The sequence below is a fragment of the Poecilia reticulata genome, linkage group LG10 (genome assembly GCF_000633615.1).
Source record: "Poecilia reticulata strain Guanapo linkage group LG10, Guppy_female_1.0+MT, whole genome shotgun sequence".
In the NCBI taxonomy this organism is placed as follows: domain Eukaryota; kingdom Metazoa; phylum Chordata; class Actinopteri; order Cyprinodontiformes; family Poeciliidae; genus Poecilia; species Poecilia reticulata.
The window spans coordinates 9,714,517-9,725,374 of record NC_024340.1 but is presented as its reverse complement, the minus strand read 5'-3'; the positions used below and the strand labels follow the sequence as shown (position 1 = coordinate 9,725,374).

The 10,858-nt window shown below is 37.1% G+C and overlaps 1 protein-coding gene across 1 annotated transcript in view; it reads left to right on the top strand.

Annotated features, from left to right (window-relative positions):
• Positions 1-9,512, top strand: part of abhd18 (abhydrolase domain containing 18) — a 13,147-nt gene extending 3,635 nt beyond the window's left edge. The window contains exons 3-11 of the mRNA XM_017307245.1: positions 19-103; positions 706-733; positions 879-1,017; positions 2,280-2,369; positions 3,332-3,433; positions 3,658-3,830; positions 4,193-4,326; positions 5,732-5,894; positions 8,131-9,512. Of these exons, the coding sequence (XP_017162734.1) occupies positions 43-103; positions 706-733; positions 879-1,017; positions 2,280-2,369; positions 3,332-3,433; positions 3,658-3,830; positions 4,193-4,326; positions 5,732-5,894; positions 8,131-8,188 (948 nt within the window). The 5' untranslated portion in view covers positions 19-42 and the 3' untranslated portion in view covers positions 8,189-9,512. The remainder of the gene's footprint in view (positions 1-18; positions 104-705; positions 734-878; positions 1,018-2,279; positions 2,370-3,331; positions 3,434-3,657; positions 3,831-4,192; positions 4,327-5,731; positions 5,895-8,130) is intronic.
• Positions 9,513-10,858: the final 1,346 nt, after the last annotated feature.

Sequence of the window (10,858 nt, the reverse complement as noted above, 5' to 3'; positions counted from 1 at the left end):
TCTGTTCTATGTTTGTAGTTTTTTTGGCGTCGTCGGACCTTGATGGCCAGGCCCATGGTCAAGGAGGCAGGAATGGCTTCTCTGCTTCTGGAAAATCCATATTATATCCTTTATATGTCTTTGAGCCTAAACAGGCATTGTGTCCATATACACAAGTAAATACATTTATTTAAGTTTTTCTTTGTTAAACTGCTTTAGTGGTGTATATGTGTGTATATATATATATCCAATGCTCATGGTAGATGATTGAACTGCCCTTATTGTTTGATACTCATGAGCCAGTTTTGGTTGTGTAGAGAAGTTTTACCCYCTAACAAGCTGAAGGTATTTGGTTGGAAAAACTGTCCCTAATTTATTCAACTTCGTACCTAATAAACCAAAAGTAATTATTTACCTGAAGATCACGAAAACATTCTCAGCTTATTATTATTTGTGCATAAATTCTTTCATTTGTAAAGAATAAACTTTATTTCAACAAAACTTTGTGTTTAATTGCCCTTGCATTGTATTTTTAAGCTTGTTTACTTTATACTTTGCTTGAAAGAATGAATGAGCTCTTGTTCTTGTTCAGTCTTCTTGCTTTATTTTGATTTGATAACAAGCCATTTCTCTCCCAGCTCAGGTTGTTCCTGGAGGACCAGGATGAAGAACTGATGCAGTTTGGAGTAACATGCAATCTTTTATGTTCCTTGACCAACAGATCACATGGCTATCGCAAACCCAAAGATCAACTGTGAGTGAACTCTCCTAACATGTGGTGGCTTGTTTTGTAGAAGCAGATAATAATCTGAGATTTCCCAACATGGCAGTAGCACATGAGATGGTATTTGACAGCTGTAAGACCTGCCGGTTAACATCAAGTTATTTTTATATCTCAGGAGGTCGTGTCTAAAGAATGTGTCGGACCTGTTTGTGATGGGAGGGGCTTTGATCTTGGAGTCAACTGTGCTGCTGCGCTGGCTGGAGAGAGAAGGATACTGGCCCTTAGGAATGACTGGCATCTCTATGGGAGGATATGTGAGTAGATGGAATATGCTCACACACCTCAGCCTGGCCCTCAGTAACCTGCCAACTGCTAATGTGTTCCTTATTTCACCTGAAAGATGTTCTTCTGGAGAAACTGTTTGTGGCAAACGCTAGGAAAACATGTGAATTMTAGTCATTTAGCAGGTGTGGACATAAGAAAACGGCAACATCCTTTTGTCCTGTGTCTTAACATGTTAAAATAAGTTTCAATGTTGGTATTTCTATGTCAAAAGCAATATTTGAGAAGACGAGACCATCTATGTCGTCAATAGGTGTATCTCTTGATCACCGTGATCTCGTGATGCTAGTGRGCGGGTGATGGGGGAAGTCTACTTTTGCTGTTTAATAAAACGTTTTTATGACTGCACACAGCTGCAGCTGAAAAGGCTGTAGGATGCGASTGCTTCTGCTCTGCCTTTTGGATTTTCTGTCTTTTTGTTTTTACATTTGTAAGATTTTTTTGGGGGGKTTTCACTGTTTTAACCTGCGGATCCGTTTTTATGCTGCTTTTGGASATGGTTGTTTGTTATCCACTGATGTTCTGCCTTGGATTTTGGAAGATATCGGATAAAAATAATTGATAAACAGATTGTGTTGGGTACCTGTGGACATTAACACACAGAAACAAAGTTTTTCTGTCCATTTCCTGCCTTGATCTGCAGTGCTGATARTTCCAAGATGCCATTGAACATCGATGTTTACGTATGTTCCTTGAATGTGCCTCTTTGAATCCGTCTACTGCTTTGTTTTGCTGTGGCGCGTTTGGCACTGAGTGTGAGACAAGCTGGGTTATTACAAGATAAATAAAACCTTTTTTGCACAAAAACAACTCCAGACGTCTTCTGTACCTGATCCCAGCAACATGTTCACTGTGTTTTCGATGCTCAGCAGGAGGTCAACTTGTTGCTGATTTCCACAGTGAACTTCATTTTGTCCTCATCTTACATGTACAAATTTGGGATTTAGTTTCGGAACTGATGGAGTAATTGCTCTGTTTCCAATCAGTCAGCCAGTCAGTAAAGCTTGAAGCTCCATGGACAGACATGTTTGATAAAATGATGCCAGCCAGTTTCCTCACATTATGTCCTAGGGAGTTTTTTTCCCACTCTAATCGCCCAGAAAGTCATCTTTCACCATCTTTCCATAAAGTTACTAAGATCTTTTTGAATAATGAAAATWAAAGAAGGCTATGTTATGATGCGATGMTTTCTATGTACCTATCATTTGTGTCATGGACCCTGTTTTGTGTCTAGATGGCATCTCTGGCAGTGACTAACTGGCCCAAACCAATTCCTCTGGTTCCCTGTCTGTCGTGGTCCACGGCCTCCAGTGTGTTCACCACGGTGAGGCATTGTTTCTAAAATCCTGCAGATAAACGGGACAAAAGCAAGGAAATACACATCTGGTTGATTATTTGTTACAATATTCTATAAATCTTTTGCCCCTAGAAAGCATCTTTCACATTCATAAGGAAAATGCATTTATGAGTTGAGTATTTGTGTTACGCTCATAAAAACCTTCCAAAATACAATTTTTCCAGTACCAAAAGGCTTTGGGTGGAGGCAAAGCAATGCTTGTAATCATTGGGGATGTTGAGATGAGTCTCTGCTACATATCTGCACTCGATGGAGTCAAACTGACCTCCACAGTTTGGGATTTATTAGACTTCCTCCAATCCAGACCCAACTCTATTGAAAATTGTGCAAATTTTTCAAGTTGCAGAAATGCAATTGTTTAATTTGAGTGGCTTTGTGTATTTTTTTATTTTATTATTATTTTTTTATGTATGTATAATGTAATTATATGGTATAATTGAGTGTTTTTAACTGAATGCTGCCATTCTTAACCAACTCTCTGCCAGATCTTTTGGTCTTAGTGGGACAAACCTAGTAAAAATAAAAATGATTATTATTATTATTATTGTTTATTAGTGCCAGAGTGACTGAAATTTTAAACTTTTCTTGATTGAAGAAAATATTGTCATCCCTCAGCAGTTTGTGAAAAACTTCTAATGTCCATTGCTGAAAAATCTAAATGGCATCAAATCAAAATTTTGGCTCAAATTTCGGAAAAAACACAGACCAGGTTTAATTCCATGGCTACGAGTTTCCTATTCACTATATGGCTGTACAGTGTCGCCCGCGATGGTCAGATACAAAAATCAAATGACATAAAGAAAAGCTCTGGAAGATGGTTAGAACTTGTGCTTTAATGGATGGTTGAAGTCCTGCCAAGTAGAGTTTCTGTTTTCTTTCAGTTGTTCCATCAAACTAAGCGTGAGCTGCTGTCATGTCTGTGAGTCCAGGGTGTCCTCAGCAGAGCAGTGAACTGGGCCGAGCTGGAGAAGCAGTACGCAGTTAATTCAGTGTATGAGACGGAGATCATCAAGCTGCTGGAGTACTGTGGGGTAAACTTCTCATCGTTCCTTCAGCATCACTGAATTACTGCAAAACAATTCCATTTATTCACAACCTTCATGGATTGAATAGTAATAGTCTCATAATTCCATAAGGTTTATGAAATTTGAATTTAAAAAGAATCTGTTAATTAGTGAGGTGAGCAAATACAAATATACATACCTCAACCACAGCACAAGTCTTATGCTTATCGTTTCCTCTTTATGCCTGTCAGGCTGATTCTTTTAAGATGGGAGCAGAACTGCAGAGGAATCTGGACCCTTTAGGGAATCTGCTGGACCTGGCAGGAGCTCTGCCAATCCAAGATGGTCGTTTCGTTAAAGTGGAGCCGCAGTCTGAAGTCGGCTCATCACTATTCAGCAGCAGCAGCAGCAGAACTGTTACCGGGTAATTGTTGTTTGAGACCATAGTACATCTGTTTAGTCAATAATAACAGTTCAGTGAATGAAGCCAGCAGATAAATGTTACATTTCCTAAAATAATCCTTATAGTTAAATAAAAGACTTTTTTTTCAGACAGGAAGCCAAAATCCTCCGTTCATCTAAAACAAGATGTAGAAACACAGGATAAAGAAATGAACCTGCCAGTTTACTGATCCACATAAAAATACCCTCATACTCACAGCTGTCCACCTCTCAAGAACTTAATGCATGTCACCATTTTGAACTAATCCTTATTATTCAGTTTAAAATCATTACTTCTTCTTACAAAGTGTTGGCACCTAGATTTGGTTCCTCTTTGTGTTTCAGAACCATCACTGCTCACAGTTTGGGCCATAAGAAGATGAACTCCCACAAATGCTGTCGGCCGTCGCTGCACACAGAGTCAATCAGCTTCATGAAAGGAGTGATGGATGAATGCACACACATGGCCAACTTTTCTGGTAAGTTGTTCTGCCTGAGTGCTCAGTTCCTCCCTGCCAGGTGTCTGGAAAACGATCCTCTCCATGATGAAAGGTTTTTCATCTTACACTCCTTTTTCCATGTCGGTGCCTCAAGACAAGCCAGGTGTCCTGGGTTTGACATTTTTTGCAAGTTCAAGTAAAATTTCATGTTGCAATTTGCAACTAGCACTTTGGACTCAGGAATATTGGCAAATTTAGAAACATCTAGGACTGATGATGAACACCTAGTTCATACATATGTTACATCAAGGCTGAACTACTTACTGTCAGGAAGTCCACAAAATAAAAGCCTCTGATCCAAAATGCTGCAGCAAGAGTTTGAATCAAAATGAAAAAGAGATCATATTTCTCCCAATTTAGCTTCTCACTCTGCTGCATTCTTCTACTAGTCTGCAATTTAGCATTATCTCCTATTTTTTTGTGATTTTAACTATATTTTAAATCTTTTTTTTATTATTGTTGTACAAAATTGTGAATACTCAAAACCAGAAAATCAAACATCAGAGGACGGGTTATACATTGCTGCACCAAACTGAGGCACATATTTGTACTGAAACAATTCAAGGGTTGACATGTGGAGTAAAAATCTCTCAGAAACTAAACTTTTTCTTTCTTGGTGCATTTGAATGAATATTTATTTTCCCCACGTTTTAAATGTCCCAGCGTGTGTGTGTGTGTGTGTGTGTGTGTGTGTGTGTGTGTGTGTGTGTGTGTGTGTGTGTGTGTGTGTGTGTGTGTTCTGTTTCCAACCTCACAAAATGGTGCCATTAAAATCACTACACAAATCATTTTGTCCTGTCGGTCAGCAGCTGACCTCACACCAAATGGCCTCATTAGTTGTGGCTAAAGGAGGGTCAATAGAGGGAAACATCTCTGAACACTCGAGTTTAGATAAATACAATCTATGAATTAGATCTACGTGTAGATCTAATTCATACAGAATAAGAATAAACATGTTTGGTTTATTATGTGTAAAAATCAGTCCTCGTCCTCCTGCCAAGTATTTTTACTTGAAGTGTTTCATCTGACCAGACCTGTGTTTGAATCCGTCCCTCCAGGACAGATTCATCTGATCACTGACTCAGTTTAATCTGCTGGCTTTCATTTTATAGAAAACATTTTAACCAGTTTGAATAAGAAACGGAACTTGACATTTTTAATAACTTGGATCAACCGACCTCTGAATTAATAACATTTTCTTGTTGCGTGCCTCGAGAGAATATTTGATTGAATTGACTTTATTAAGTCTTGCCTGTAAATAAACAAAAGCTACAACTTTATCCTGGCAACTTGCCATGAAAATCATGTAACTGAATATGTTTTTGTAAAAGATCTTTAAATACCAACAATGTAAAGTAAAAAACCGTTTTTCTGACTCTTCCAGTACCCGTAGACACTGGTCTCATAATTGTGGTGCAGGCCAGAGAGGACGCCTACATCCCTCGGACAGGAGTCCTGAGCCTTCAGGAGATTTGGCCTGGATGTGAAATCAGATATCTGAATGGAGGACACATCAGCGCGTACCTGTTCAAACAGAACTTCTTTAGGTAAGCTAAAGACGTTTTGACAGAATTCCTCAGAAACCAGTATTATGGTCAAGACCACCTGCTACATGACATAATCAAATGTGAGGCACCATCCAAACCTCAAACTGATGTGAAAGATCCACATTAAAATGAAAAACTCCCGGATATTAAACACTGAAATGAATCTAACCCCATCAATTCAAACTTTTCTTTGTTTTGCTTCGTTTCCACCTCTGTGCAAAAATCTGCAGTTTGGATGTGGTGCAATAAACTGTGATAGAAACCAATAGAAATACAGGTAAGGAAAGCTGTTTCCATGGAAACAGATTTAAATACCAAATTATTCTGCTCCCACCAGTCACCTACAAACTGAAACAACTACTGTAGTAGTGATGAGACTTATGGTGATTTGATGCAGAGCAAACCCTGAACCTAAAGTGATTTTTGAAAACACGTTTGTGAGAACATGCCGTTTTGTTCCATGGCATCAAATGGCAGTTTTCTAGTTTTTGTGGTTGAACTTCACACAATAGTTGAATCATTTCAACTTTTTTGAAAAAGTTTAACACATGATGTGTTGTGAAAAAAACACATCATGTTCTTGCAGATAAAAATATGGATGTATCCTTATAAAAGATAACATTTCAAGATATCAATGTAAAATATATATATGTGAGTGGATTTATAACATTTTTTTTCCATTTGTAATATAGAAACAAAATAAAAGGAAAATGTGACAGGACAAAAAGTGGACTTGAGTTACTTTGGCAGAGACAAAATTGATCTCATGCATCATTAAATATAACAATTAAGGCAAAACAATAACGGTAAAAAAAACACTCAACTGTGAACATTAACTTAGGAGCAACAAGCAAGAAGAGTGAAGCACATCATCATCATCATCATCATCATCATCATCATCCTCATCCTGCAGATGAACAGAGCAGTGAGCATCTCTGATGTTCTATTTCATTTATTCATTGCAGATTCCATATTTTCAATTAAAAAGAATAATAACTTCTGCAATGTGTGCAAAACTTTACAAAATAAGTCTCAGTGAGAGCCGTGCAAAACTTTGAGTCCTGCCATTGATGAAGAGTTGTTCAAAGAATCGGACCGTTTGTGAATCATTGAAACAGGCAGCAGCTCTGAGCCAACAGGTCAGTGACAGAGCAGAGGTTTGGTTGTGACCATCACAGGATGGAGATGTTGTGTGAACCAGGTGGTGATGTGTCAGACTGAGTTCTGAGTGAAGGACTTGGSCAAAACTCCAGTTAACTGTGGTGAGAAGCTTGTGAAAGGATTTCTTAGATGTTTGACCCAAATCATATATTTTATACTCTTAAAGTTTTAGTGCCTCCAGGACACGGAGCTGAACAAGGTGAGCCAGCATGTAGTTACTACACTCCTCAGAAACCTGATGTACAGAAACTGCTGGGCAGTATTATGCAAAATTGACTTTTTTCAGCTTTACATCATGTCATAATGTTATCCCCAAAAATATACCTGGAGTGTTGCTTTCATGCAAGTTTGAGAAATTCTTCAAACAAGTATTTTTGTATCTAGTGCAAAACACTTGATTTCAGCGTCAGCAGCAGTTAGCAAACACCTGGTGGCTCAAACGTCTTGACATCTGCTAAGAAAACCTTCATGTCTGAGAAGCAGCTCTTTATACCAGCTGCTTCTCAGAGCATCTGGTAAAATAAAGTTTAAGTGGTCAGTAGAGGAGTCATGTGATAAAAACCTGAAGACGGAATTTYAGAAAGAGMAGAACTTTCCTAACGGGACAGAGGCCCAGTTTCAAGGCATTAAGTTACAATGTCACATTTCTTTTATGTCATATTTGATATATATAGCATTTTATAACAGCTGAATTAACATAGGGTGAGGGTTACTGTAACCCCACAAAATGGTATCATGTGCCTCGAAAATACTGTACATGATAATTCCCCTTTAATGACTGAAAGCAACTTTTATTGCAACTTTCCACAAATGTAGAGGTTATTTTATTATTTAATGTCCCTTTGGGATTAATAAAGAATTTTTGAATTTCATTAATCTGCCATGATTGTCATTTGTTTTGAATATGCATTTTTACATTTATTTKTTTACTGTTTTACATTGCAAAGACCTGGTTTCCTCAACAGAGTTTTGGCTTTTATGTATTTTTTCACTTAATGTAATTTTCTTTCATCCTTGGTTTTAGGCATCATTATGTCAGCCAAATACTTAGATGATGTTTCTCTTTTTCCTCCAGACAGGCCATTTATGATGCATTTAACAGGTTTTGCCTGAAGTATCCAAGCTCCCAGTAGCTGTGGGAGGCTGAGGCCCCGTTAACGCTGGGTCAGGCGCCACAGCCTGAAGAAAGGACAAGAGCTTCATGGACAGCAGCAACGATCAGAAACGCGTCGAATCTTTAGTTCATCTAGCAGTGGCAGCTTCTGGTTTGCCTCCTCCTGATTTTCCTGACTTGCCTGGCGTGTGTCTCTGGAAAACTAAAACTAATGTGGATGACTGAAGATTTGTGACTAAGGACAGACTTAGACYTTATTTTGATAGGACCCTGTAGGAATCATGGAACATTGGAGGTGATCTCCTGTTTTTATTATTCTGACATCTCTGGACTTGGAAATCTCTGGATTTCACAAGTAGGCAAATCTACAATAAGCTACAGAAATCATGAATGTGGGAGCATAATTACGGAAACTAAGTATTCATTTAAAGCTGTAAAAAATATCAGCCTGAGAATTTCTTGCTGTATTTGGAACACTATGCAAATTTCATAAATTAAAATGTAGTTTTGTGAATATTTTAATGACTTTTTGTATCTTCTTTTCTTAAATGAGTCTGAATGCTGTTGACTTGTGTGTTCTTTGTTGTGTMGATGGTTCAGTCTTTGACCAGCTAGACCTGATTTAAACAAATGTTTTTTAAAATGCAGCTGTCATGTCAGCAATCATTGTGTATCTGTAGGGTGGGTCCAAATCTGCAAGAYGCTGTTTAAATTTTATAAGAGAACATAGATCAATTTTTATATGATGTTTGTTACCATGATGTAAATATTGTCTCCTTAACAACTGATACTCATTTAATTTGGGGACATTTTAAATTTGGAGACAGTTTTGGTGATTTCTGATGACTATGCACCATTTAGAACTGGAGTATCTGACCCAGTTATTCAGTGGGCCAACATTAAAGACTTGAAGAGAGTCAGCCTTGAAAACGTGCCTWCTATATTTTTTATACTATATTTTTCATTTCCATGTGAAAATGAGCAAAACTTTACTGTAAACTCCTGTGACATCAAATAAGTCAATCAATAATTTGCGTCTTACCCTCACTAGCCTTCTGAGTAAAATGTCTATGTAGTAATTTTTTCTAAACTAACAATAATGATAATCCATCCATCCATTGTCTAATTGTTACTCTACTTTATTCTTTAGATTTTTTTTAACTACTTTCCTTGAAACAGTTTTGCTCTATGTAGATTCTTCCATTTTGAYCTTGAAACCCTAGAAGACATTCAAATTGAGAAGTACTTTATTGATCCAAAGAGAAATTAAATATTGTAAAGCATTTAATTGAAGAGTCATCATGTTGCTTTGAATGTTGACAATAAAATACTTTATAACTTCACTGCATGATCTTAATGTATGGAAGCTGGTTTCTGCCACTAATTAAAATAATAATTATCTTTTRTGGAGATGACTATCTCCATCAGGCATTGCATTTTCTAACATAACGTTAAGATAAAAGTACATTATAATGAGATACTATCATTAAAATATAAAATATACCACTATATATACAAATGTATTCTATTTCATAATTATGTTTTAATCATGACTGGAATCCAAAAAGATTTCTAAAGAAAAAAGCCTCCACACCATAATTGATATAGGAAATGGCTCCACTTGCAAATAAGGTGTGGGACTGACGTCTGGTCTGTCCAACACCTTGGTCTGCTGGTTCTTCTCCATACATTTTAACTGAGTTTATAAAATGTATAAATAAAATGTATTTTATTATCAACCCTCCAGAGGCAAATTGTATGTTTATGATGTAAATAAGTACTTGTTTTWAATATTGTGTGATTTCAACTGCATTTGTMTAATTATATTCAAAAAATAGTTAATTTATGTTGTGAACGTTAGGTTAAAATTCATCAGTAAAGTATTTTACAAATAATTTGGCTTGACTTGATTGCAATAATACCTTTAACAATCATTTCTCTAACCCTCTTAACTCTGCAATGGTCTGTTAAGGCCTTTGTGTCAAAYGTAGAACAGAGGGCCATATGGGTCCTTTTTAAACTGATAATTCTATTTTCTAACATAATGTTATAATAATAGTACTTGACTGAATATGAATTCATGGTATTTTAATGCAGGGTGATTAAAAAAAAGGACCAAAGCAGATAAGAAAATTGAATAATGGACAAGACTTAATGGTTTCTGAACAGATGAGGCTTCAGGCCTAAGACTGGTGGTTAGCCTGGCAGGCTAGCTTCACAGAATTACCGCTTTTGTAAAGTTGAATGAAGGTTTAATTACGCCAGGATATCTGGAAGATCCCATCTTAGTCTGGTATTCTGGTTTTGTGGAACAGCCCTTTGGACTTTGTTGTAGCCACACCAAAATACTGACTTTGTTGTCATTAACCCTCTCTGGTCTTCCAAATGGACAATAACCCTAAGAATACTGTCAGTCTGTGTCCAGACTTTAACTTCCTGGCTGATGTCTTTAGATGTTGCTTCAGTATTTCTACATAAGGTTCTTTCCTTATGATATGTAGCAGTTTCTCGTGCAGCAAAACACTCCCACAGCATGATGCTGCCACCCCTATTCTTCAGTTAGGATTGTACAAGCAACAGGACATAACACTGTTATGAAAACTTTGTACTTTGGCTTATTTTCTGAAAAAGGGAACTCAGGAGAAATCAGGGTATTTTGAGGGTTATTTTCATTTTAGAAAGGTCGGAG